The 27,714-nt window shown below is 50.3% G+C and overlaps 1 protein-coding gene across 2 annotated transcripts in view; it reads left to right on the plus strand.

Annotated features, from left to right (window-relative positions):
* The window catches only part of KIF3C (kinesin family member 3C), a 42,718-nt gene extending 15,830 nt beyond the window's left edge, over positions 1-26,888 (plus strand). The window contains exons 2-8 of one of the 2 annotated variants that reach the window (XM_053383862.1): positions 11,000-11,101; positions 11,916-12,038; positions 13,796-13,914; positions 17,049-17,168; positions 18,228-18,369; positions 19,773-19,948; positions 21,637-26,888. In XM_053383862.1, coding sequence (XP_053239837.1) covers positions 11,000-11,101; positions 11,916-12,038; positions 13,796-13,914; positions 17,049-17,168; positions 18,228-18,369; positions 19,773-19,948; positions 21,637-21,730 — 876 coding nt within the window. In that variant the 3' untranslated portion in view covers positions 21,731-26,888. Of the gene's footprint in view, positions 1-10,999; positions 11,102-11,915; positions 12,039-13,795; positions 13,915-17,048; positions 17,169-18,224; positions 18,370-19,772; positions 19,949-21,636 lie in introns of both variants that reach the window. The other variant, XM_053383861.1, reaches the window with a different exon arrangement.
* The last annotated feature ends 826 nt before the right edge of the window (positions 26,889-27,714 follow it).

Below are 27,714 nucleotides of genomic sequence, written 5' to 3' on the forward strand. Positions count from 1 at the left end.
TGTGGGGCAGGAAGGGAAAGGAGAATGTTAGCTGCTTTGAGACTCCTTAAAGGGAGTGAAAGGCGGGATATCAAATCCAAACTCTTCTTCTTCGCCTTTTAATGCATCCTTGTGAAACTGAATAAGGTTGTTACGGAACGGTGTGCGTGTTCGCCTTCCGAGATGGATTCCTTTGGGTCTCCTCCAGAGCAGATGGCGCATGTGCTGGGTCTGTTAGTGCCAGGCTTCCTCTGTGAGTGTGCCTCTAAGTGCAAATAAGTGTGTAATTGGCAGAGGTGTGTTTACGGCGGCATGTGGTGCCGGCGGTTTCCAGTTTCACTCTTTAATCCATTTAGTTAGCCTGCTCCTGCCGCAGGGGCCTCCCAGGAGCCAGATGTCGGTGAAATTGCAACGCAGGCAAGGAGAAGAGGCGGGCAGAAACCCTTTCAGGCCACCCCCCACAACACCCGCCTGCCCCGGGAAGCACCCCCTGGGAAGGAGGGAGGCTTCGATGCATAGAATAGCCAGTGGGGGAGAGTGAGAAATAGTTACAGCCCTGCCAACGGAAGCGCATTGGCTGCATGCGGTGACCTATATAAGTGTGCTAGATGCAGGGTATCTAGAGCAGTAGGCCCCCTGAGCTTGCAGCCAGCGAGCAGCGAAAGGCGGTCAGGAGGCCTATTGCTTCCTTCGCCCAGCGGCCCCCCCAGAGACCCTCCCTTCCATGCCGCTCACGGAGGGTCCTTCATCTATCCATCCATCTCCTCCTTGTGTGTATCTTCATTTAGCGGGCCTCAAAAGACATAACAAAACATGAATATAGGTAGAGAGCAGGAGAAAACTCCCAAACCAGAATTCTTAGAAGGGAAAGATTAAAAGAGAGATAAGAAAAAGAAATAAGGAGGGCTTCCAGTGGTCCATCGGCTGATAATGTATAGAAGGATTATTCAAAATGTTCAGTCCAGGATCATGTCCTGCTGTTCCTCAGCCTGCCAGGTGGTGTTTCAAGCGAAACAATTTTTTAAATAAAGCAAGTAAATTCACAGATGAGTAGCACTCCAAACCCTCTTTCCCTCCCGGAATTTATCCCCTGAGACCAGTGGGACTTCTAGTTCCCTCGCTTCCTTGAGTGGCCGTGTCTGGAAGTGTCTGTCTTGCGCAAGCAGCTGTTTCATCCAAGGTGGACAACTTCGAAAGAAAGCTTATTTTGCTGGTGAGCCGAGTTGGACCGTAGCAGCAATAATCCCACAGATTACAATATGCAGAAATTGGCTTACCTCCAAGGGCTCAGTTTAACAGGATTGTGCATCTGTTGGACGGGAAGTTTGGCCTAATGGATCGGCGAAATCTACCTTGTTGCAATTTAAACTCACTGATGCAGATCTTTTCCCCGGGAGAGGGGTTGAACAGCAATTCCCCACTTCCTCATCTTTCCATCATCCTTTTCTTTGAAAATTGTCAGCATATCTGCACACAGACACTCCTTCTCTGAAGGCAAAACGTTTTCCCGCTCCCTTGATGCAAGAACTCGCTAGAGTCAGCAGATGGAACAGGGGGCTTCTTCGGACGACATCCTTATTAAGCATTCATCCTGATGTGTTTGTGGAGTGGTTATATGACAATGATAGATAGATAAACTTTATTCGCATTAGCCAACGGCCATAGCCACATAAAACGGGCAATATACAGTGATACCTCAGGTTACATACGCTTCAGGTTACATACGCTTCAGGTTACAGACTCCACTAATCAAGAAATAGTACCTCAGGTTAATAACTTTGCTTCAGGATGAGAACAGAAATCGTGCTCCGGCTGCGCGGCAGCAGCAGGAGGCCCCATTAGCTAAAGTGGTGCTTCAGGTTAAGAACGGTTCCAGGTTAAGAACGGACCTCCGGAAGGAATTAAGTACTTAACCCGAGGTACCACTGTATACAATTAAAAAAGACAACAGCAGGTAAAAAGGACAATCAAATGACCAAGATTATCGTTCATTTAGTGGCCCTTAATCTCATTGCACGCTTGATAAACCTAGCAACCTTTGCTGTTGTCTGATCATTTTGATCTGATAAAAGAAAGAACAATGTGGCCTCCAATGGGCGGCCTGGGATGGTCAGTAAGAGTGGGGTGATGATCTCATTCCCCCAATATAAAGGGGACAGACAGGAGAGCATGAGCCACTCTGCCATCTCCACAGGGGCAGAGTCGTTTCTCAGTTGGAATCTTTTGGTATCGGCCCTCAAGTACAGCAGAGGGCATCACATCCAATCTGGCCAGTGTGAAGAAGGCACGTCTGTATTTTGGGATGGTTAATTTATACAAATATGGTGCCAGGGAATCAAACTGAGAAGGCGGGAAAAAGGCACACCAAGGACAGAGTTTCTTTATAAAGGCCAGATTGTTCTGTTGCTCTAAGTCCTTCAGACGCTGTCCAATTAGCCTTTTTGCTTTAATAAAGCCCATTGTGAGAAGCTGATGTGGGTGGAGTCCACAGGAGAGGAGTTTTTGGTGCACAATTTTAAACCACACACTTTTATGGGGGTCTTGTGTCACTAAGGGCAGTAGACCGGGTGGATTATATGACGAGCTTCCCTCCTCATTTGGTTTGGGGGTGCTATAAGAAAAAATGCTTCTCCTTTTCCCTTATGGGGCATTCCGGAGCCCATATAGAGTCCTTACATGGGTTCTCTATCAGTAGGAGAAAATAACAGAGGCCAAGCAGAGAATATTGAGAAGCAAAGCAGCTATTAAGCCTGATCTTTATTAAACTGTTGCAACAGGGTCCTCACTCACCACACGCAGGAAAGGAGGAGGAACCCAGAACAATGGTGCGCAAGCCCTTATATAGACTATTGAAATTGCCCACCCTGTAGTCCAAGACCACCCCCAAAACATCATACATACATCACAGTAGGAGGCAGTCTACAGCAGAAATCCTACCTGCCAGGATACCTGATGATGGTCACTGATTACATTACCTGGGCAGCCTGGCCATTCTTTGGTGATGGTTAATACTTCAGTTCCTGAATCCAGGTCACAGGCTCATCCTATTCTTCTTTCTCCATTTTCTCCCTCCTTGCAGAGAAATAAATTGAGGTCAATTTGTGAGAGTCAAAATGTCTCCAGGATTATTCTCCTGTACTATTTCAGACACGTGGTTTATAAAGGATCTAGGAGTCTTGGTTGACCACAAACTTGACATGAGCCAACAGTGTGACGCGGCAGCTAAAAAAGCCAATGCAATTCTGGGCTGCATCAATAGGAGTATAGCATCTAGATCAAGGGAAGTAATAGTGCCACTGTATTCTGCTCTGGTCAGACCTCACCTGGAGTACTGTGTCCAGTTCTGGGCACCACAGTTCAAGAAGGACACTGACAAACTGGAACGTGTCCAGAGGAGGGCAACCAAAATGGTCAAAGGTCTGGAAATGATGCCTTATGAGGAACGGCTAAGGGAGCTGGGCATGTTTAGCCTGGAGAAGAGGAGGTTAAGGGGTGATATGATAGCCATGTTCAAATATATAAAAGGATGTCACATAGAGGAGGGAGAAAGGTTGTTTTCTGCTGCTCCAGAGAAGCGGACACGGAGCAATGGATCCAAACTACAAGAAAGAAGATTCCACCTAAACATGAGGAAGAACTTCCTGACAGTAAGAGCTGTTCGACAGTGGAATTTGCTGCCAAGGAGTGTGGTGGAGTCTCCTTCTTTGGAGGTCTTTAAGCAGAGGCTTGACAACCATATGTCAGGAGTGCTCTGATGGTGTTTCCTGCTTGGCAGGGGGTTGGACTCGATGGCCCTTGTGGTCTCTTCCAACTCTAGGATTCTATGATTCTACTTATCTATGTGTTTGCCTTGTACCTTTATGACCGTTTATTTTATATTTGGGACCTAAGATTTCTTATAACAGAGGTGTTCTGATGTCTTCTCGTTACTCATTTGTTCACCCAACATTTTGCAATGCATTTCCCCCATCATTTCCCAAACTGCAAAACCTTTGTTTCTTCTTTAAAGTGGATTGCACAAACCTCTCTTTCTCAGTATGGGCTTGAACCCCCTGCCCCCTGTGAAATACTGACACTCTGGAGGTGTCCTGACTCTGTTCCTTCATACCAGTCTGAACTGGTGGTGACCAGCAAGGAGACCCTGGGGCCGTAGCAGATTGCTCAGTGAAGATGTTCCTAGTCTCTGCTTCATGCTTCTTAACCACTTACTGATGCACAAGAGGATCTCTCTTCAACTTCTATAGCTGTTAAGCTTATTCAATCTTTGGTGAAGTACTTTGCCAAAAGCTTTTTGAAAGGCTAAGGCCAATTGCATCACCTTCCATCTATTTGCTTGTTGACACTCTCTAAGAACTCAAACAGGTTTGTGAGACACGGTTTCCTTACCCTTGCAGAAGCCATGCTGCTTCTGCTTTGGCAAGCCTTGTTCTTCGATAGGCTTCATAATTCTACCTTTAAGGAAGTCTTCCACCCTGGCTGCGGCCGCTGGGAGTCCAGCAACCTTCTGGAGCGCTGCAGATTCCTTTCCTTGGAATATAGGAAGCTACTTAGGCTAAGGGAGCCTCCAGATTATCTGTATTTTGTGGGAGGGATTCGGAAGCATCCCAGAACTTTAAAGGTAAAGGGACCCCTGACCATTAGGTCCAGTCGCGGCCGACTCTGGGGTTGCGGCGCTCATCTCGCTTTACTGGCCAAGGGAGCCGGCGTACAGCTTCCGGGTCATGTGGCCAGCATGGCTAAGCCGCTTCTGGTGAACCAGAGCAGCGCACGGAAACACCGTTTACCTTTCCGCAAGAGCGGTACCTATTAATCTACTTGCACTTTGAGGTGCTTTCGAACTGCTAGGTTGGCAGGAGCAGGGACCGAGAAAAGGGAGTTCACCCCGTCGTGCAGATTCGAACTGCTGACCTTCTGATTGGCAAGTCCTAGGCTCTGTGGTTTAACCCACAGCGCCACCCGCATCCCTCCCAGAACTTTAGGTAAAGGTAAATGGACCCCTGACCATTAGGTCCAGTCGTGGCCAACTCTGGGGTTGCGGCGCTCATCTCGCATTACTGGCCGAGGGAGCCGGCGTACAGCTTCCGGGTCAGGTGGCCAGCATGACTAAGCCGCTTCTGGCGAACCAGAGCAGCGCACGGAAACGCCGTTTACCTTCCCGCCGGAGCGGTACCTATTTATCTACTTGTGCTGGTGTGCTTTTGAACTGCTAGGTGGGCAGGAGCAGGGACCGAGCAACGGGAGCTCACCCCGTCGCGAGGATTCAAACCACCAACCTTCTGATCGGCAAGCCCTAGGCTCTGTGGTTTAGACTACAGTGCCACCGCGTCCCTCCCAGAACTTTACATGCGTGCAGTGGTGTAAAAGCACTCTGTCTGGCAGGAAGAGCCGTTTGGCAATGGAACGGACTGCCTGTCTTAGACTCTCCTTCCCTGGAGGTTTTCAAGCAGAGGTCGGATGTCCACCTGCTAGGGCTTCTTCAGCTGCGATTCCTGCATTGCAGGAGGTTGGTCTGGATGACCCTCAGGGTCCCCTCAAGCTTTACAAGCCTATGATTCTGTGATCCCCAGCGACCGGGCTTCTGAGGCAGCCTGGCTCTAAATATAGCCACCCGTGTGGGAAGCAGCCGAGCCCGTTGACAAAGGCCAGGGGACCGAGAAGGGGTGGGGAGGGGGGCCAGACTTATCCTCTGCCGGGGGGGAGGACACGCTTGTTGATGGGCATGGGGAGCGCATGTTTGCTTTCCCAAGGCCCCTGAGATGTTATGAGAGCTGACAGGGACCTCCTGTGGGAGAGGAGGGAGGGAGGCGGATGTTTCGAGAGGAAGCTGGTGGGCTGTATCATCCCCCGGGAGCTTGGCAGTCTCTGCCCGATTGTGTGGGTGAGCTGCGCTGCCTTTTTTTGCTCCTCTTCCTCCATTTTGGGAAAATCCTGGAGTGGAACCTGATGCTCACTAACCATGAGGCGATTATTTCTCAGGATTTCAAAATATTTGGGGCCAGGCTATTTTGGCACCTGAAGAATTCATTGTTGTTGTTGTTTAGTCATTTAGTTGTGTCCGCCTCTTGGTGACCCCCTGGACCAGAGCACGCCAGGCACTCCTGTCTTCCACTGCCTCCCGCAGTTTGGTCAAACTCATGCTGGTAGCTTCGAGAACACTGTCCCACCATGTAGTCCTCTGTCGCTCCCTTCTCCTTGTGCCCTCCATCTTTCCCAACATCCGGGTCTGTTCCAGGGAGTCTTCTCTTCTCATGAGGTGGCCAAAGTCTTGGAGCCTCAGCTTCAGGATCTGTCCTTCCAGTGAGCACTCAGGGCTGATTTCCTTCAGAATGGAGAGGTTGGATCTTCTTGCAGTCCATGGGACTCTCCAGAGTCTCCTCCAGCACCATAATTCAAAAGCATCAATTCTCCGGCGATCAGCCTTCTTTATGGTCCAGCTCTCACTTCCATACATCACTACTGGGAAAACCAGAGCTTTAACTATACGGACCTTTGTTGGCAAGGTGATGTCTCTGCTGTTTAAGATGCTGTCTAGGTTTGTCATTGAAGAATTCATTACTATTGCCATTACCTGTTCATTACATCTGTGCCCTGCCTTTTTCTCCAAAGAGCTCAAGGTGGCGTAACATGGCTGCCTCCTTTATTTAACCCCAACAACCACCCTGCGAGGTAGGTTATGCTGAGAGGCAGTGACTGGCCCCCTGATTAACTTCATGGCCGAGTGGGGAATTTGAACCCAGGTCCTTGTCCAACACTTTGTCATTATGCCACGCGGGCAGCTCTCCACATGGTTAACACAGCAGGGGCACAGATTGGCTGGGGGTCCTCAAGTGGGAAGGAGACAGGCATTGCTCGGTTCAAAAGGGTTTCCTGGTGGATTTTGCCAGATCTCGGCAACCCTCAGAGATGCCACAAGTCCATCCCCTGAGGCGGCTGCACAGGAAACCGCGGCCATTTATTTTTATTTTTTATTATTATTGAATTTATATACTGCCCTGTACCTGGGGGTCTCAGGGCAGTTCACAGAATAAAATCAAGATATAAAACCACAAAATACATAGTAAAAATTAAAACAACAACCCAATAGCCCCTCTCCCCACAAAAACACATTTTTAAAGGGCATAGGATGTCAGTCAAATGAACCAAAGGCCTGGTTAAAAAGGAGCGTTTTTGCCTGGCACCTGAAGGTGTATAATGAAGGCGCCAGGCGAGCGTCCCTGGGGAGAGCATTCCACAGACAGGGAGCCACTTCAGAGAAGGCCCTGCTCTCATGTTGCCCCCCTCTGGACCTCTCAAGGAGGGGGCACATGAAGGAGGGCCTCAGAAGATGATCTCAGGGTCTGGGTAGGTTCATAAGGGGAGAGGCTGTCCGTGAGGTATTGAGTTCATCTGCAACCTCTTTGGTCTGGCACTTCCTCATTGGCACTTCTTCTTCCCTGCTCCAAAACATCACACCTGATCTGCTTCCTTGGCGGTTTTTAGGCAGAGGTTGCATGGCCATCTTAGCTGAGATTCCTGCTTTGTAGGGGGTTGGACTAGATGATCCTTAGGGTCCCTTCCAAGTCTACAATGCTATGATTCTGTGATCTTCACAATCAAAGCCGAGTGGCTTTCTTCAGCCCACATCTTCCCTAGTTCTCTGTCCATGGAATCCTGAGGTCCCTGAGTTGCCCCAACTCAGAAGCCGAGCTTTCCTTTGCAAAGAAAACAACTTCTCTGCCCCCCATGAATGGACAGAGAGCACCAGGGGGCAGGTTCACATGCCCTCATAGCTCCAGCCAGATTCCCCTCTGTGGGGGGTGGGGGGTGTCTCATTGGGGGCTGCATTCTCCATGCAAAACCCCCCAGTCCCTGACTGCCTTGAAAGCCCCTTGCCTGCTAGTCTTCCAGGTGGGGTCTTCCGCCGCTGGGGTTTGTGTGGGGAGGGGGCTGCTCTGGGCAAGAAGGAAAGGGTGCCTTGCAAGCTGGGGCTGCAGCTGTCCTGCAGGCGGCGGCAGCAGCTGTGGAGCCCGACAGCTGTGCGGAAGGGAGGAAGGAAGGGAGGAAAGACGGAAAGACGTGGTCCTGGCCTTGGGCCAGCCCAGCGTGGGATGTGCCAGGAGCAAGGCCTGGGAACAGGCGCCCAAGGGGCACGGTGCCCACAGCTCCTTCCTCACCAGAGGTCTGCAGGCCAGGCGGGCATGCCCTGCGCACGGGGGACGGTGGCTGGGGGCATTCTTTTTAAAAATATTTTTTATTAGGAATTTCAACATAACAATTTATCAAAAGCACATCATCCTGATTCCCCCCCCCCATTTTTCCCTTCCCTCTCCTCCCAAAAATAAAAAACCCCTTCTCTCAGCTCCTCTCTCTGGATTTTCAGCACATGTTGTTGTTGTTTAGTCATTTAGTCATGTCCGCCTCTTCGTGACCCCCTGGACCAGAGCACGCCAGGCCCTCCTGTCTTCCACTGCCTCCCTCATGCTGGTACCTTCGAGAACACTGTCCCACCGTCTTGTCCTCTGTCGTCCCCCTCTCCTTGTGCCCTCCATCTTTCCCAACATAAGGGTCTTTTCCAGGGAGTCTTCTCTTCTCATGAGGTAGCCAAAATATTGGAGCCTCAGCTTCACGATCTGTCCTTCCAGTGAGCACTCAGGGCTGATTTCACTCAGAATGGAGAGGTTTGATTTTCTTGCAGTCCATGGGACTCTCAAGAGTCTCCTCCAGCACCAGAATTCAAAAGCATCCATTCTTTGGCAATCAGCACATGTTATTCTCTGCATATTATAAAATTGTAAAGATTCTTGATTTATCTATCAATATATTACCAATAAAAAAATCATAGAATCCTAGAGTTGGAAGAGACCACAAGGGCCATCGAGTCCAACCCCCTGCCAAGCAGGAAACACCATCAGAGCACTCCTGACATATGGTTGTCAAGCCTCTGCTTAAAGACCTCCAAAGAAGGAGACTCCACCACACTCCTTGGCAGCAAATTCCACTGTCGAACAGCTCTTACTGTCAGGAAGTTCTTCCTCATGTTTAGGTGGAATCTTCTTTCTTGTAGTTTGGATCCATTGCTCCGTGTCCGCTTCTCTGGAGCAGCAGAAAACAACCTTTCTCCCTCCTCTATGTGACATCCTTTTCTATATTTGAACATGGCTATCATATCACCCCTTAACCTCCTCTTCTCCAGGCTAAACATGCCCAGCTCCCTTAGCCGTTCCTCATAAGGCATCCTTTCCAGGCCTTTGACCATTTTGGTTGCCCTCCTCTGGACACGTTCCAGTTTGTCAGTGTCCTTCTTGAACTGTGGTGCCCAGAACTGGACACAGTACTCCAGGTGAGGTCTGACCAGAGCAGAATACAGTGGCACTATTACTTCCCTTGATCTAGATGCTATACTCCTATTGATGCAGCCCAGAATTGCATTGGCTTTTTTAGCTGCCGCGTCACACTGTTGGCTCATGTCAAGTTTGTGGTCAACCAAGACTCCTAGATCCTTTTCACATGTAGTGCTCTCAAGCCAGGTGTCACCCATCTTGTATTTGTGCCTCTCATTTTTTTTGCCCAAGTGCAATACTTTACATTTCTCCCTGTTAAAATTCATCTTGTTTGTTTTGGCCCAGTTCTCTAATCTGTCAAGGTCGTTTTGAAGTGTGATCCTGTCCTCTGGGGTGTTAGCCACCCCTCCCAGTTTGGTGTCATCTGCAAATTTGATCAGGATGCCCTTGAATCCATCATCCAAGTCGTTGATAAAGATGTTGAATAAGACCGGGCCCAAGACAGAACCCTGTGGCACCCCACTAGTCACTCTTCTCCAGGATGAAGAGGAACCATTGATGAGCACCCTTTGGGTTCGGTCAGTCAGCCAGTTACAAATCCACTGAGTGGTAGCATAGTCAAGACCGCAAAAGTTTGTGTATGTTTATTCAAAACCTGCCAAGGAGTCCAGTTCGTTTTGTTGTTTCTTTAAGGACTTTGTAAAAGGTTCCCATTTTTCTTTCAAGTCACAGTTGTCCTTGTCACGTAGTTTGTGTGTCAATTCCGCCAATTTCGCCTAGTCCATCAGTTTCTCTTGCCACAGTGCTGGGGGCATTCTTGGACTTTGTCAGCCCCTGTTCACAGCTCTGGAACTCAGTGCGGAGAAAGGCCGCACCACCAGGTCCTCTCCTCTGGTTCCAACCCTCTAATTCCCCACCAACACTCGGCTGGTCCTCATAGGCAGGAAATCCCCACGCTCCTGACGGATGCTGATGGAGGATCACTGCAAATCCCTCCAGAGATCTTCCCTGGGCAGCTTGTTTCACTGAGAAATCTGCTGACTGAAGTCTTCGCCTTCCTTTTGTTGCATCTTGTATTTGTGTGTTTCTCATCAGGGGTCACCGCACAGGTTTTGTTGAGATGCCATCCCTCTCTTACTTACTGTGCTGGGATCCTGGAATCATAGAATTGTAGAGTTGGAAGGGTTTCAAATCTTGCTTTGCTTTGGTGTCTCAACAGCCTTGTAAGGCTCTTGTTGTTGTTGTTTAGTCATTTAGTCACGTCCGACTCTTCGTGACCCCCTGGACCAGAGCACACCAGGCACTCCTGTCTTCCCCTGCCTCCCGCAGTTTGGTCAAACTCATGCTGGTAGCTTCGAGAACACTGTCCAACCATCTCATCCTCTGTCGTCCCCTTCTCCTTGGGCCCTCCATCTTTCCCAACATCAGGGTCTTTTCCAGGGAGTCTTCTCTTCTCATGAGGTGGCCAAAGTCTTGGAGCCTCAGCTTCAGGATCTGTCCTTCCAGTGAGCACTCAGGGCTGATTTTTGTGCATTCTCCTTTCCCTCTTACATGCCCAAAAGGAGCCTGGGGCGAGACTGGGAGGCCCAGCAGCTCCGCCACACTGATCCATGGAAGCCATCTGCAAATCACGGCTTCAGGTCCTGTTTGCTTGCTTTTGGTGGTAAACAAACCATAGTTCAGCTACTGTGTGTGCACAGCACTTAATACTAAACCATGGCTTGATAAACCATCGTTTTCCTCCTCCTTCCTTTCTCCAGGCGATGGAGAGCAAGTTGCTGATTGGCGGAAGGAACATCATGGACCACACCAACGAGCAGCAAAAGATGCTGGAACTGAAGAGGCAGGAGATTGCGGAGCAGGTAGAGAGACGGGCAGGGCGGGAGCAGGGCCAGTAACAACCCCTCCTGCCTTTCCTCCCCTCTGCAGGCTGATGAATGTGCCCCTCACCAGCCAACTGCAGCCATAGCTGGCGGCCCTTTAAAACACACCTGTCCCCTTCCTTCCAGTGCTCTGCAGGAGAGAAGCAGGGCCTGGGTGCTGGGCCGCAGTCCGCAAGCCCTTGACGGCGGCCATCTGTGGCCGTTGGGTCTCCAGTTTGCTCCCCTTCTTGTAGGCTGCAAATCTGGCGTCACTCCCCCAGGAGTGTAGCCAGGTGCTCAGGACACCTCGGGCGTAAAGCCAGCATATGCTGATGTCAAGGAGCCGTCAAGTGAGCCCAGGTCATCTACAGGGCAGGAAAGAACGGCAGGCCCTAGTCTCTTGTGGCAGAGCGTTCCACCAAGTTGGGGCCAGTGCTGAAAAGGCCCTGGTCCTAGTTGAGACCAATCTAACCACCTTGTGACTTGGGACCTCCAAAGTCCTTAAGGTCCTCCGTGGGACATACCAGGAGAGGCGGTCCCGTAGGTACCAGGGTCCTGAGCTATATAGGGCTTTAAAGGTCAAAACCAGCACCTTAAACCTGATCCTGTACTCCACCGAGAGCCAGTGCAGCTGGTAAAGCACTGGATGAATGTGAAGTTTGCAGGTGGAAGGGCGCCTTGCGGCACACCCAGCTCTCCCCCCCCCCCCCGGCAGCATGTTTCAGAATGCAAAGGCACGTGTGAGGGTCTGCAGGTGGGGGTTTCAGCTGAGAAGCCCCTGACCCACACAGACTTTGCTGGGCTCAACCCACAGAAGCGGCGGGAGCGTGAGATGCAGCAGCAGGTGCTCTTGCGGGACGAGGAGACCATGGAGCTGCGGGAAACGTTCACCTCCTTGCAGCAGGAAGTGGAGATCAAGACCAAGAAGCTGAAGAAGGTGAGCCGGGGGGGGGGAGCGTGGCCAGAGGGGGCGGCGGGAGACGGGGGGGTCCCTCCTTCCCCGTAGCTGCAGTCCGAGGCACAGCGCGAGAGCCCAGGTCAAGGCTTCGCTTGCCAGGGATTGGGACCCAAGCCAGAGACAAACATTTTTTTCAAAAAAAAAAGTTTTTCTAATTTTCAAATTTATGCATTTCATTAGTTTTACAATCCACTGAACATTTCAAAATTTGACTTCCTTCCCCCTCTTTTCTGCGGTTCCTTAAATTTATTTTTTACTATCTTCTGCATATCCAAATTAATTTAACTTGCTCATTTAATTATAAATGACTGCTTATAAAACTGCAGGTTGTTGCAATAATCCTGCCAATGTTTTTATCTGTTTACAATTTATCTGTAAATATTGAATAAACCATTTCCGTTCTTTTATAAAAAGTTTGCTGTTTGTTATTTCTTATTCTTAAGTTTCACCATTTCTGCATATTCCATAAGTTTCAGTATCAATTCTTCCTTTCCTGGGACTTCTGCTTCTTTCCATTTTGGGGCGAGTAACATTCTTGCTGCTGTAGTAGCATACATAAATAAAATTCTATACAATTTAGGTAGTTCTGTCCCTATAATTCCCAAAAGAAAAGCTTCTGGATTTTTTAAAAAATAAGAGTTATTTTGAACATCCTTTTCAATTCATTATATATCATTTCCCAATAAGCTTTAACCTTACGACAAGACCATATGATAAAAAGAACCTTCTTTCTCTTTACATTCCCAACATTTATTTGATTTAGTTTTATACATTTTTGCCTATTCACTCGGTGTTAAATACCATTGATATATCATTTTCATATAATTTTCTCTTAGACCGTAACATTTATATCCATATTCCACAATTGTTCCCATGCTTCCATGTCTATATTATGACCAATACATCCTTGAGGATTTTACTTGCTCATCCTTTGTCTCCCATTCCAATCATATTTTCTACATTTTAGACAGCACTTTTACATTACATTCCAACAGGTCTCTCTCCAGTTGCGATATTTGTTCCCCAAACCCTCGTAGCCTATCTTTCTTAAATACTTCATTCAAATGATGATATTGTAACCATGTTGTGAATTTCCCAGATAATTCCTTAAATTTAATTTGTACTCTGTTCCCTCTTGTTTTAATAAATTTCTATAAGTCGTCCGCCCTTCTGTCAATTTGGCCTTCAGTGCCCGTGGCGGCTTGTGGCATGGTGAAGGGCACATTGGCTGGCAGTGGCACAACGGCCGTTACCCTAAATGAGCGATGCCCATGGACTCTATGAAGCTTGCCGAACTGACCGGGAGACTCCGAGACCAGAGAGAAGAGACGGTGGAAGAAGACTGAAAGAATAAGGAATATTTGAAAAAATATGTTAATATTTAAACCCTAGAATAGCTTTGGAAGTGGATATAGGCTGTAGGGTTAGAAGCAGAAGATAGGGTATTTTAAAATAGTATTATTTGTAAGTGATAAAATGTGAAGTTATTTTAAGTATGATTAAAGAAAAAAGACGGTTAGAAATTATGATATATGTAAACTGCTAAAGATGAAGGAAAATGAAAATCAGATAGGTGGGACTTGGGGAAGTCAACTTAAAATAAGGATATGACAAGAATTTGTTCGTATTGTTTGTCTTTTCTGTCTTGTTTTTTATTTGTGTTATAAAATGAATATTTATTTATTTATTGAAATAAATAAATAAACGAGCGATGCCCCTTTTTCTCGCCCCGACAGCTCTATGCAAAACTCCAGGCTGTGAAGGCTGAGATCCAGGACCAACACGATGAATACATCCGCGTGCGGCAAGACCTGGAAGAGGCACAGAACGAGCAGACGAGGGAGCTGAAGCTCAAGTGAGTGTCCGGCAGGGCTCAGCCGGCAGCAGCAGCAGGGAGAGCCCAGCCCAGGAGGAGCCCATGCCAAGGTTGCCCCTGCCTGACCTCCCTCTGCTGCCCCTGCCACTCTCAGGGGCTGGTGGGCTGGAGGCCTGAGGGGGTGGGCAAGCGTGCCTCAGGTTGGGGGAGCCAAGCCAGAGCCCACAGCTTTTTAGGAACAGGTGAGACTCTACAGTGGGACCTTGGTTCTCAAACGCCTTGGTACTCAAACAACTTGGAACCCAAACACAGCAAACTGGTTTGCAAACTTTTTTGGGAAGCTGAACATTTGATTGCTACGCTGAGGTCTGTCGGGTTTTGCTGTTTACTTTGCGTTTTTGTTTTCGCAGCTCTATTTGTTTTGTGTTTGTGACTGTGCGGAAACCAGTTCAGCTACTGATTGATTGATTGTGTGACTGCAGTACAGTGGTACCTTGGGTTAAGAACTTAATTCGTTCCGGAGGTCCGTTCTTAACCTGAAAATGTTCTTAACCTGAAGCACCACTTTAGCTAATGGGGCCTCCCACTGCTGCTGCGCCGCCACAGCACAATTTCTGTTCTCATCCTGAAGCAAAGTTCTTAACCCGAGGTACTATTTCTGGGTTAGCGGAGTCTGTAACCTGAAGCGTATGTAACCGGAGGTACCACTGTACATTGTTTATTGCTTTCATTTTATGGATCAATGGTCTCGTTAGATAGCAAAAGTCATGTCAAACTGCTGTTTTAGGGGTTGTTTTTAAGTCTGGAACGGATTAATCCACTTTGCATTACTTTCTATGGGAAAGCGCGCCTTGGTTTTGGAATGTTTTGGTTTTGGAATGGACTTCCGGAACGGATTAAGTTTGAGAACCAAGGTACCACTGTATTGGCCCTTAGCGTTACCTGAGCCCCATCCCTAAAGTGGACGCTGCAGTATCTTGTTCTGGCCACCTATGGTGGGGGCGCTGGAGGGCAGCAGGTGGTCGGCCAGCTGACCCCTCCCTGGTGTGAGGAGGAAGGTGAGAGATGTCAAGGGCTCTGAATAGCAGTGTTGGGATGGGGAGAGTCGAGTGTCCCTGGAGGGGGCAACAGAAAGAGAGAGCTCCAGAGGAAGGGGTCCATAAGGAGGACTTGAAGGAAGACAGGGGAGCCAGCAGGATCCCAAGAGAGGGGGATGTTGCTACTGCTGCTGTAGGAGTGAGGGTGGAAGGTGTTTTGAAGACCAGCTTGACGTCTCAGTGCAAATGGGGTCAAACTGCTTTAGCACAGCTCCTTGTTGTAGGAATGATCGCTGGGTGTGGAGCACACTTCCGTCCGCGGGCAGCCTCAGCTGTCTGCACGCGTGACCTTGGGGTGCGGAGCACACTCCCCCTCACAGACAAAGCCACAGCTGTCTGAACATCATGCCCACTATCTAACCTTTGCTCTCTTAGTGGTCTGTCTGTGACCTTTGTCTCCTTTGTTTCAAGGGGAAACTGACGCAGTGGAAACATGTGCCAAAATAACTTTGTACCACCCCACAATCTCGGGATTAGAAGATGTGTAAAGGTCACAGTCCAAAATGTATCTGACTGGTTTTGCATATTGTGCCAATAAAAGGAGCCTCCGCAGAGCTAGCCGGCAGCTTGCTCCTGCGCAGCTCGCCTGCATTACCAACTCCTGCCTCATGTCCTTCACTTCACTTGTAGGGGATGTCCTAAAATGTGAGAACACAAGCAGAGCGAGGCAGCTGGATCTGGCCCATCTAGTCAGGCATCCTGTTCTCACAGTGGCCAACCAGATTCCTACACTGGTATGACCAGTTCACACCTTTCAGAACAAGTGATAAAATAATGTATTTTTTGCTCTATAAGACGCACCAGACCGCAAGACGCACCTAGTTTTGGGAGGAGGAAAACAAGAAAAAAAATATTCTGAATCTCAGAAGCCAGAACAGCAAGAGGGATCACTATGCAGTGAAAGCAGCAATCCCTCTTGCTGTTCTGGCTTCTGGGATAGCAGCACAGCCTACATTCGCTCCATAAGATGCACACACCTTTCCCCTTACTTTTTAGGAGGGGGGGAGTGCATCTTATAGAGCAAAAAATATGGTAAATCCACTGTTGCTCACTTAGTTACCCACCTGTTTTCATCGGCCCCCAAGCTGTCCCCGCCTTCTTTTCCCAGCCATGTGGGAATAAATAAAAATATGAAATCCCCACATGGGCAACCCCCCCCCCCGTTTCCCTCGGCAGCCTGCCTCCTGCTGTTGCTGCCCGTTCAATCTTTGCTCAGGTATGTGTCAGGAGCTCATCCTCCTCTCAAGTATGACCCTGGCAGAGACACATGCCTGACTGGCATGTTCCCTCCCTCCTGGTCCATCGTTCGGGAGCTTAAAAAACTTTCTTTTGCCCAAACATCACAGCGATTGATGCCGACAGACACCGGCACACTTAGGGATCCGCAGAGCCTGCACAGTTTGCGTGACAGACCTCAACAACTCAGCATTTTGGCTAATCTACTTTATTTACACACAGAGCACTGCAACATGGCTCCCTCTCTCTCTCTGATATCAGACAGCAAAGAGAAAAAACAAAGGACAATAGTCCCACTGAAGGGGCAGGCTACCCAAGCCTGAATATAGAATTCCCTAAAACAGGCCCCAGGCCCCAATAAGCCCCAAATTCCTTAGAAATTCCTTCCTCAAGAGTCCATTAGCTAAAGTGCATTAACCGGATAACAGGAACCAGGCTGTACAAACTATGTTTTGGTTGGCCAAACCAACTGGTAGCCTGGGGGCAGGTAGCCTGTCCCTTCACCACTTCATGGAACACAGGAACACAAACATCCTGTCTCTGTCACTTCCCACTCCGTGGAGTCAAAACATACACCGTCATGTGATAGACAACAATCCCATGACTGCAACCATAGAGCAGGAATTCTAACAGTTCACACCTTTCAGAACAAGTGATAAAATAAATCCAGTGTCGCTCACTTAGTCACCCGCCTGTTTTCATCGGCCCCCAAGCTGTCCCCGCCTTCTTTTTCCAGCCGTGTGGGAATAAATAAAAATCTGAAATCCCCACGTGGGCAGACCCCCTGCTTCCCCAGGCAGCCTGCCTCCTGCTGATGCTGCTCATTCCATCTTTGCTCAGGTATCTGATCATTGAAAACTTCATCCCCCCCGAAGAGAAGAACAAAATCATGAACCGCCTTTACTTTGACTGCGAGGAAGACCAGTGGAAATTCCAGCCCTTGGTGCTAACGCCAGGAAGGTGAGTTTCTGAGCCCTTCGGTGGGAGGAGGGTCTGCCGACAAGGGCAGAACTGCTCTCTGCCCGAGCAACCCCCCCCCAAAAAAAAACACCTGGGTTCCTCACCTGGAGCCAGTTGAGCAGATATCAAGTTCATCTACATTTGTAGCACATACAGTAGCCCAAATGAGAAGCACCTCTGAGGACAGCCAGGAGATCCCAGGAAATTATTATTATTGTGATTATTAAATTTATTTATATTCCACCTTTGCCCCAACTGGGACTCAGGGAGGCTTTTCTCTTTGGGCTCCGGCTCACGAGGAGACCTTCCCAGAGCCAAAGAGGATGTGGGGAGGGTCTCTTCACAAGCCATGCACCACTTCTGGGTTCCCAGCGCCATGCACATTGCATGCAAGTGGGGAGTTGCCTGCATTCTCATTTTGTATTTATTTCTGTTGTGAGCTGCCTTGGGATCTTTGGATGAAGGGCAGTGCATAATAATAATAATAATAATAATAATAATAATAATAATAATAATTTATTTGTACCCCGCCCATCTGGCCGGGCTTCCCCAGCCACTCTGGGTGGCTTCCAACAAAATATTAAAATACAGTAATACATCAAACATTAAAAGCTTCCCTAAACAGGGCTGCCTTCAGATGTCTTCTAAAAGTTTGGTAGTTGTTGTTCTCTTTGACATCTGGTGGGAGGGCGTTCCACAGGGTGGGTGCCACTACCGAGAAGGCCCTCTGCCTGGTTCCCTGTAACTTGGCTTCTTGCAGTGAGGGAACCACCAGAAGGCCCTCGGAGCTGGACCTCAGTGTCTGGGCAGAACGATGGAGGTGGAGACGCTCCTTCAGATATACTGGACCGAGGCCGTTTATTTAACAAATAATAGCAAATTTAACAAATAATAGCAAAATAATTAGATGGGGCAAGGCAGACGGGGAATCCTTTGCCCACCAACTCAGGCGCAGGGTGGCAGAGATGTGCCACACACTAAGCTTTTTATCAATGCTGTTGATCCTGAGCCCGTCCTACGCCCGTTCTCCATTCTTGGAAACCAATCTCTTTACAGCAGCAGCGGGAGCGGAAGCAACAGCCCCACCACCACCACGGCCACCCAGATGAAGAAGCGGCCGACCTCCGCCGTGGGGTACAAGAGGCCCATCAGCCAGTACGCTCGCCTGGCCATGTCGATGGGCTCCCATCCTCGGTACCGGGTGAGCCGAGAGGACCTCAGAGGAGGGGGGAGGGAGAAACGGGATCTGGGGGCGGGAAGGGGACCCTGAGATGAGCGAACTTCCTGGTCGCAAAGCAAGCACCACTCAGATGGACCGATGGAAAGTCTCGGGTCCAGAAAGAAACATCTACAAGGCAGCCAACAAGATTTTAAAATCCACAACACAAAAGCACCGTATTTTCCCGTGTATAAGACTAGGTTTTTTCCCTTAAGAATAATGTCAAAAATTAAGGGGCATCTTATACACGGATACATCCCACCCCCCATTTTCTTAAATCTGGGTCCACAAAAATAGGGGCCGTCTTATAAATGGGGGCGTCTTATAGACGGAAAAATACGACAAATAGCAATCAAAGCCGAGATAAGAATACAGTAAGTCTGAACATTGGTGGCCAAACTCAGTCCTCCAGCTGTTTTGGGACTACGGTTCCCATCATCCCTGACCACTGGTCCTGTTAGCTAGGGATGATGGGAGTTGTAGTCCTAAAACAGCTGGAGGGCTGAGTTTGGCCACCACTGTGTCTTCTCTCCAGTAGCTCTTCCCAGTGATGGAGGGCCTCAAAATAAGGGTGGCTCCATATGGGAGGAGTCCGGGACCTAGACCATTTGGGACAAAGGCAGCACCCAGTGGAAGCCCCCTCCCTCCTCCCTGTGGCTGCCATTTTGATGGTGCAAACTCATCTCAGGGAACTCTGCCCATCTCAGATTTGGAGGAAGGTTCATATAGATTTGTAGCGACACCGTCTCCTAGGGCTGCGGCTACAGCAAATAGGCTTTACACAATAGTCTTTGTTGCCACAAATAACTCACAATCCAGGCTAATTCATGGGGAATTAGCAGAAGGCAAAGGTTATCAGTATTTCTTTACCTTCAAGATGATTTGAGGAATTCTTTCTTTCTTTCCTTCCTTTCTTTTTTTTTAAATTATTATTATCTGTCAAATGTTGTTTTTGTCTCTTTTTTCAAGTTACATTTTCTACAGTTTCTACAGTTTCATTTGTTGAGACATTCATGTTACTTTAGGAAGAAAAGGGGGAAAGAGGTGGCCATGATGAGTGAGAAGTATGTAAAATAACTAAGCAAGTATTAGGGAATCCCCTTTCTAAATCTCCTTCCCTGGAGGGATATTTTTTAGCAGAGGTTGGGTGGCTATCCATCCGGAATGCTTTAGTTGTGATTCCTGCCTTGCGGCGGCGGGGGGGGTTGGACTAGATGACCTTGGGGATTCCCTTCTAATTCTACCATTCTGCAAATCGACGAGAGGACAAATCCCTCTTCGTATTTTTTGTGGATGTGTTGCATTTGCACCCTTTTTCTGCGCCACCTCCTTGGCAAACTGGCCTCTCCTTTCTGAATTCCCTCCCTTCCCTGATTTCATCACAGGCTGAGAATATCATGTTCCTGGAACTGGACGTCTCCCCGCCGGCCGTCTTTGAGTTCGAGATCACACGAGACCCGAGCGAGCACGATCCACGGGCCCTGCACCTGGAGAGGCTCATGCGTCTCGACAGCCTCCTGGAGCGACCGGCGGCGTCGCGAGTGCGGAAGTCGCGGTCTTGGTGAGTGAGCGAGAGAGAGAGCAGTGATGGAGAAGGTGTTGTGGAGTGCTCATCTGCACAGCTGGGAGTGAATTTGAGGTGGAGACATTTCCCCACCAGGATGTCAGGAGCTCAGCCTACACTCGAGTAGGACTCTGGCAGAATCTGGGGCTACCGGAGAGGTCCAAAGGTATGGCATTAGCCAAGTAAGAAGGCTAGGAATGGCCCACAGAGGCTGAGGAGGACCGGTCAAGCAGAAGGAATGCAGTGGTCACCCAGGACCGGCATTTGATCTTTTCAGCTACGTGCCAGCCAATCAGAAGAGCAGGCTGGGAATCAACCAGGTTCTGGGATGCCCGGCATAAACAACAGAGAACCGTGGGGTGACTTCTGGCCATTTCCCAGATTTGGGGGGTTAACAGCTGTGAGCGGACATTTTCACTGTGTCCTCTCTCTCTCTGGCAACGGGGAAGTTAAGGCTGCTGAGTAGGCGTCAGCAAACTCAGGCCCCCAGGCCGGATCAGGCCCACCTGGGTCCTAAATCCAGTCCGCATTGCGAAGCCGGAACCCGCCGCGAAGCCGAGACTCCCGGGGATGGCGACGGGAGGAAGAGGCCAAGCGGGGGCGGCTCTGCCTATCAAACGCCACAGCTGGTTTACCTTAGCGGCGTTTGATTGGCAGAGACGTCTCAGCGCCGCCCTGGTGCTCCTGTGGGCCAGAGAGCGGAGCGGATGAGCTTGCGCTGCCTACTCGCTTCTTGAGAAGCAGCAGCAGTGGCGGCAGCGGCGGGAGCACCTTCTTTCTCTAGGCGGGGAGGAAGCCCGTTTTGTGCCACCGCTGCCAGCCCTTTGGCGAATGAGGCAGGCGGCACACTGAGAAGGTGGCTGGGGTGGGGTGGGGGGGGAGGACTGCTTGCCCCCCTTCGCAGTGTGCATAGGAATTCATTTGGGTATTTAAATATATATATATATATACAGTCACACCTCATGTTACGTCTGCTTCATGTTACGTTCTTTCGGGTTACGTCCTGTGGCGACTCGGAAGTACCGGAAAGGGTTACTTCCAGGTTTCGCCGCTCAAAGCGCAAAATGACATCATGCGCATGCGCAGAAGCGGCGAATCGCAACCCGCGCATGCGCAGGCGCGCTGCTGCGGGTTGCGTTCCTTTCATGTTGCGATCGGGGCTCCGGAACGGATCCCGTTCGCAACCAGAGGTACCGCTGTACAGTGGTGCCTCGCAAGACGAAATTAATTCGTTCTGCGAGTTTCTTCGTCTCGCGGATTTATCGTCTTGCGAAGCACGGCTATTAACGGTACTTAGCGGCTTTAAGAAAAAGGAAACAAACTTGCAAGAACTCGCAAGACGTTTTCGTCTTGCAAAGCAAGCCCATAGGGAACTTCGTCTTGCGAAGCGACTCAAAAAACGGAAAACTCTTTCGTCTTACGAGTTTTTCGTCTTGCGAGGCATTCGTCTTGCGAGGTACCACTGTATATAGTCCGGCCCTCCACAAGGTCTGAGGGACGGTGGACCGGCCTCCTGCGGAAAAAGTTTTCTGAGCCCTGCTGCTGAGTCTGGAGGGGCTGTTGGTCTGCCCTGGGTTCCCGGAGGGGGAGCTTGCTTGAGGGACGTGGGGCATTTGGGCCGGCAGGGAAGAAAGAGGGCAGCACGGCCCCTCACTCTCCCCCTCCTTCTCGTCTCTCTCCTGCAGGTGCCAGGCTCCTCGTTCCCTGCCCTCGTCGACGACGCACGTGTCCCTTGCCTCCAGCTCACAGAACGCTGCCACAGCACTGGCTCACGAGTAACAAGGCCCCGTTGGCCCTCCCTGGCCCTTCCTTTCGCACATGGAGGATGAGGCTCCTTCTCCTGTCACCTGCTGCCTCGGAGGACACGTGGTCCAGGGAGGGGGCTCCCCCCGCACTAACTCATCTTTGTCCTTAGCTACTTCTTGTGTGTGTGTGTGTGTGTGTGTGCGTGTGTGTGTGTGTCTCTGTGCATCCAAACGGGAGGATGGTTCCGGGGGGCCCGTCCCCCCGCCCTCTCTGGACTGTCGCTCTATTTATTTAACATATTTATTTATGATGTGTCTTTGTACGGATGCTGGGGGCGGGTTCTTCTTTGGGGCCAAGCAGCGTCCTCAGTGCCAGCTGCTCCCCTGGCAATGTTGGGGGGCAGCCTGGCACCACGCACAACCTTCCTAGAAGGCGGACTCTTGCTTTTTCTTCACCCTGTCGATGTTCTGAGCTCAGTACGGACACCTGTTTGGGGCAGGCGGAGCCCAAACCAATTGCACTCGGCTCCCAGCCCCCTCTGTTCCCTCGGAAGAAATCGCTGCCTCCTTGCAGTGTCCCCTACGAGGAGTGTTTGGTCGGTGCTGGCAGAGCTTGGAGGCAGGATTCGACCTTCTTGCCAGCCACGGAATCCTCTCTGCTCTCGCACCAAGACCGTCGGCTTCACCTTGCCTTCTGTTCACCCAGCCAAAAAACACACCAAATGGCTCCATGCTGCACAGCGAGAGCCTAAGGACTGATTATGCAAGCAGATCTGTGAGGGGGCCGGGATGCTACGAGACCTTCTCACCAGCACCACTGGCTGGGGCCCCCGCTTGACCCACCAAGCGACTGCAATGGCCCACATGGCAGGGATGTTGCATATTCCCTCTCCAGGACAGGAATCATCCACATTTTGACTGGGAAGAGACGTCCTGAAGTCAAGAACCAATCATGTGCCTCACATGGGGAGAGAGGCGGAGGGCCCCGCTCCCCTGAGAGAGCAGAGGAAAGGGCACCTCTTGAGTTTTACTCGAAATTCATGGCTCTCTTGCAGCGGCAAGGGGGACAGGCAGCTTTGATGCAGCATACAGCTGGTTGCAAGGACCTCCTGGGGCCACGTTGAGGTCAGGAGGGGAAGGCAGAGAAATCAAAGAGAAAGGTGGAGGGCAATGCGGAATAAACCCCCCGCCACCACCAAACCCAGCCCTCACGCCCCTTGCCTTTTCCTCATGTTCAGTGTCTCTCTGCATAAGTGGCCCTTTGGCTTCTAGTCACTTAGCTTTGTGGCTGCCCCTAAAATTGGCCTGGGAATTTCCTAGAAATAAGCAAAACTTATCCGCTTTCTCATGGGGAAAACCACTCTTTAGTGCTCAATCGGAGCCAACAGCAATCTTCTTGTTCCGATTTGAGGCTAAAGAGTGGGTTTTTTCCTGGGAAAGGAGAGAGGGGCAAGAGGGAAATGGCTCAGATCTTGCTTTCTAGGCAGGCGGAAGTGTTGATGAACCCTCTCTCTTGGGGAAAGCCCGCAGGCTGCATTTAGCTAGGGGAGATGGAGAGCGCTTGCTGGCTGGTGTGATAGCTGCCAGTGCGCCGTTGCCACCAATCCTTACAATGCCGCTCCCAAAGACACCCCCGGTTGCCTGGGACTCGGCCACAAGCAGCCACAATGGGCAGCAAATGGAGAAAGGTGTGAGGGCACGAGAGCAAAGGCGATGGGGTGGCCAGGAGGTCAGTGGGAAAGGTTTGTTGAGCCACCTTTCTTTGAGAGAGGGAAGTGGCAGAGTTTCGCAGTGCTCTGAATGATCCGCCCTGTGCCTGCTGCAGCTTTTGTAGCAGGAAGACTCTTCCGCTCTCCACGGTCGAAGACCAGAAACCAGAGGAGGAAAAAGGAGGGACTTGGTGAAAAGGCAGCTGTGGCACTGAGCTAGGGGCCGGGCCGTGGCTCAGACGGCACAGACACCTGCTCTGGGTGCAAAAGGTCCTGGGCTCAGTCCTTGTCATCTCCAGGGAGGGCTGGGAGAAACCGTGGACAACCAGGGATGCCAGCTGGTGCAGACCAGATTGATCTCGACGAAGCAGTGGTCTGATTGTGTCGACGGCAGCTTCTGATGTTCCTAGCTGGGCAGTCCCACTAGGTCAGCCTGAGAGCACAGCCTGAAGCATTGGGAGGGTGGTCCAGTCTGTGGTGGGGCTACAGGTCCCTCTCAATCAGCCCGACTCCCCGAGTTTCCTTCTTGCCGCTCTAGTCCTGGCCGAGGATTCTGCAGCTTCCTCATCTCTCGTTTACTCTGGAGCCAGCCCCAAATAGTAATAGTAATTTATTATTTGTATCCCGCCCATCTGGCTGGGTTTCCCCAGCCACTCTGGGCGGCTTCCAACAAAGATTAAAAATACATTAAAATGTCACATATTAAAAACTTCCCTGAACAGGGCTGCCTTCAGATGTCTTCTAAATGTTAGGTAGTTGTTTATTTCTTTGACATCTGGTGGGAGGGTGTTCCACAGGGCGGGCGCCACCACCGAGAAGGCCCTCTGCCTGGTTCCCTGTAACTCGGCTTCTCGCAATGAGGGAACCGCCAGAAGGCCCTCGGAGCTGGACCTCAGCGTCCGGGCAGAATGATGGGGGTGGAGATGCTCCTTCAGGTAAGTCCCTGTGATGGCTAAAGGAAAGGTAGCAGGACAAATTATTGCCCCCCATATGAGACCCCTATTGAATGAAGCAGGGATTCGGATCCACACCTGGTGGTTGCGAGTATGGAATTTGGCTGAGGGTCGTTCCAGGGGGCGGAGCAGCAGCAGCAGTTATTCCCAACTCCTGGATGCAGAACAGGGGGAGTTTGTGGTCTCTGCTTCTGAAAGGCACAAACCGCCAGAAGGTGGGTGGGAAGGGGACTCTGCAAGCTGCTTTTGGGCAAGGGAATAGAAACAGCGTATTTTCTATGCTATGGTTTATTTATATACCGCTTTTTAACCCAAGGCTCCAAAAGCAGTGAACAACAATATATATTATTAATATAGATAAAATATATACTAAAAGTACAATGTACCCGGAAAACTCTCGATGCAGAAAAGGCTTTCCAGAGGTGGTCCGGCAGGAACCGTCTTGCTATGCAGTTTAACAGTGTGTTATGCCCCTTGGTCCCTGACCGGCTGCCCTGGCTGCTCCCAGTGCATTCTGTGGACCAGCTGCTTGTAGGAGCTGCTAGCCCTCCAGAGATGCTGAGCTGCCATGATTTGTTGGGGTCCTGCACATGGCTGGGGAATTAATAGTGCCTAGTAGCAGCAGAGAAAGCTGTGCTATATGGACTATAGGAACCGAGGAAGCTGCCGTACACCAGGCCAAACCATTGGTCCATCTGCCTTGATACTGTCTTCATTGATGGACAATGGCTCTCCAGGGTTTCTGACAGGGGGTCTTTACCTGCCCTCAATGCAGCTGGGGAGTGAACCTGAGACCTTCTGCATCCAAAGCAAAAGGGATTGTCTTTCCTGTTGGGCTGGAAGAAGTTCCTGGGCCAGCCAGAGAGGGTCAGGGAGGCTGAATGCTTACAAAAGAAGATGCATTTCTGTAGTCCAGCAGCTGGAGGAAGACCCCTCTCACTCCTTCACCTGTCTGAGAGTGAATTTGAATTAACTCTGCACTTCCTTGCCTTTGATTCCCATAAACTCAAGAGATCTGTGCATGGCTCTGGAGCCAGGAACAAGCACACCCAGGGGAAGCTGCTTGGTTTACTTCACAGCACAACAGCCACACACACTAAAGGGACAGCAGAGACTTCTGAAGGCCAGCCCCACGTCTAGAGGTGCACCTGAAGGCTCAGCTGAGCTTTTTGTCCTTTGTTTACCGTGGGTTAGAAAAGTGTGCTTTCTGGAGATCTGCCAGAAGAGAGGCGATGCGTCCTTCCCAGTTTCAAAGGCTAAAGACGTTACTTCTCCCTGAGGAATTGTTTTCTACAGCACCACAAAGACGAGAGCAGCCATCGCATTGGGAACTACAATAGAACAGAATTATTTCCATTCCGCCTGGATGGGAAATGGAGGTCAGTGTGTTGAGGCCGAGCGACGCCTCTTGCGCTACAAATTTTGGCTTTAGGGAGTTGGAGGTGTCACTGGGAAGTTAACCTCACTCACCCCCCCTACCGGCGGTGGTGCAAACAAGGGGTCCAACAAGCTATACTTTTTACGCCAAAGCCTGCCATTTCCTCCTGCCATGTACTTTGCGTTGGGAGATCTCTCACACTCTGCGTTTCTCAATCCACCGCTGTGCTGCCAATAACCTCCAACGACCTTCCTAGCACAAAACTCAAGGACAGCTGTAAAGAAATACTGTTATTTAAGACAGGAGCCAGTTCCCACTGGCGGAGGTGTCTCTGTACAAGGGGCTGCCACAACCTCAGATGTAGATTTCTGATGTTCTTTGTTCTTTGTATGTTGGCGAGTCTGTATTTACATATGAATGTGTGTGTTGGGGGTGTGTATGTGTTGCGTGGCTGCTTGTGGGTGTCCCGCCCAGGGAAACTGTGGAATTTGCGCTAATGTGGGGGGCTGGAGACTGGGGGAAATTCCAGAGTGGGGTGGAAAGTGGGAGGGACTTGGTTGGTCAGCAAGACAAGGGCCTAGACTGGGACCAAAATCGTCTGTGCCTGTTGCTGTGGTGGTGATTTACTTAGGAAGTCAAAAGTCGGTATACGGTGGTGGCCCATGCTTGTTGCTCTATACATATGAATATACAGGACATATTAAGCATAGTTATATTATACATAATGTACTGGCAGAGGTTGTCGTCCCACACCCCCTCTGGTTCTGGGTGGAGAGCTCCCTTGTGACGTCGCTTTGATTTGGTGTGGGCCTGGACATTGTGGTGGCAGCACCCTTCCAAAAAGCCCAGCCCTGACAATAAAGGAATGAGCATTGTTGAAAAAGGAGACCAGCTTCATTCATTGGCATCACTCCTGACTTTTTTTGGGGGGGGGACACTTGCCCTAAACTATCCCACCGTGGTCAAATCTGACCTCCATAGTAGAGCCCCACATCACAAGCCGGAAAAGGTCCAGGCCAGCAGAGAAAGTAAATGCTCAGGACAAACAGCAGCAGAAAAAATGCGGGGCTGGTTGGGGGAGCATGACGAGAAAGCCCCAAAGTCTGCAGTTTATAACGATGAAAATAAAAGTGTGTGAGCTAATTAAAGAGATTTCGGATTGTGTCTGGCTGTTTCTTCGTCACGGTGGCTGGCTGGTCTTGTGAGTCTTTATCGGGAATCTTCTGCCCCCCCCCGCCCCCCCCATTCGCTTCCCAGAACAGCGGCATCACAGTGCTGAGCTCTGATGAACACGGAGCAAAGATTGGCAGCATGTCTGGAAGACACGGGGGAATTCGCTCTGCCATCAGCCGGGCACGTTATTCCTAAATGTCCAGGAAATAGCATGCAAAAAGCTGGCAGGCTTCTTGATGGATGGGGTTTGGCATGACGACATTTGGAGGGCCACAGGGCACCCCCCCTTGCTAGTACTCCTCCTCTTGGTCAGGTGTCATGTTTGTTTAGGCATCATGTTATCCTGCCTTTCCTCCAAAGTTCTCAGGTGAAATACATGGCCTGCCCCCTATTTATTCTCACACCAACCTGGTGAAGCAAGTTGGGTTGACAGACAATGTCTGACCCAGGGTCCATGAGTATTGTAGCTGAGTAAAGGTAAAGGGACCCCTGACCGTTAGGTCCAGTCGTGGCCGACTCTGGGGTTGCGGCGCTCATCTCGCTTTATTGGCCGAGGGAGCTGGCGTACAGCTTCCGGGTCATGTGGCCAGCATGACTAAGCCGCTTCTGGCGAACCAGAGCAGCGCACAGAAACACGTTTACCTTTCCACCGGAGTGGTACCTATTTATCTACTTGCACTTTGACGTGCTTTCGAACTGCTAGGTTGGCAGGAGCAGGGACCGAGCAACGGGAGCTCACCCTGTTGCGGGGATTCGAACCGCCAACCACCTGATCGGCAAGTCCTAGGCTCTGTAGTTTAACCCA

This window comes from Podarcis raffonei, chromosome 3 (genome assembly GCF_027172205.1).
Source record: "Podarcis raffonei isolate rPodRaf1 chromosome 3, rPodRaf1.pri, whole genome shotgun sequence".
Lineage (NCBI taxonomy): Eukaryota > Metazoa > Chordata > Lepidosauria > Squamata > Lacertidae > Podarcis > Podarcis raffonei.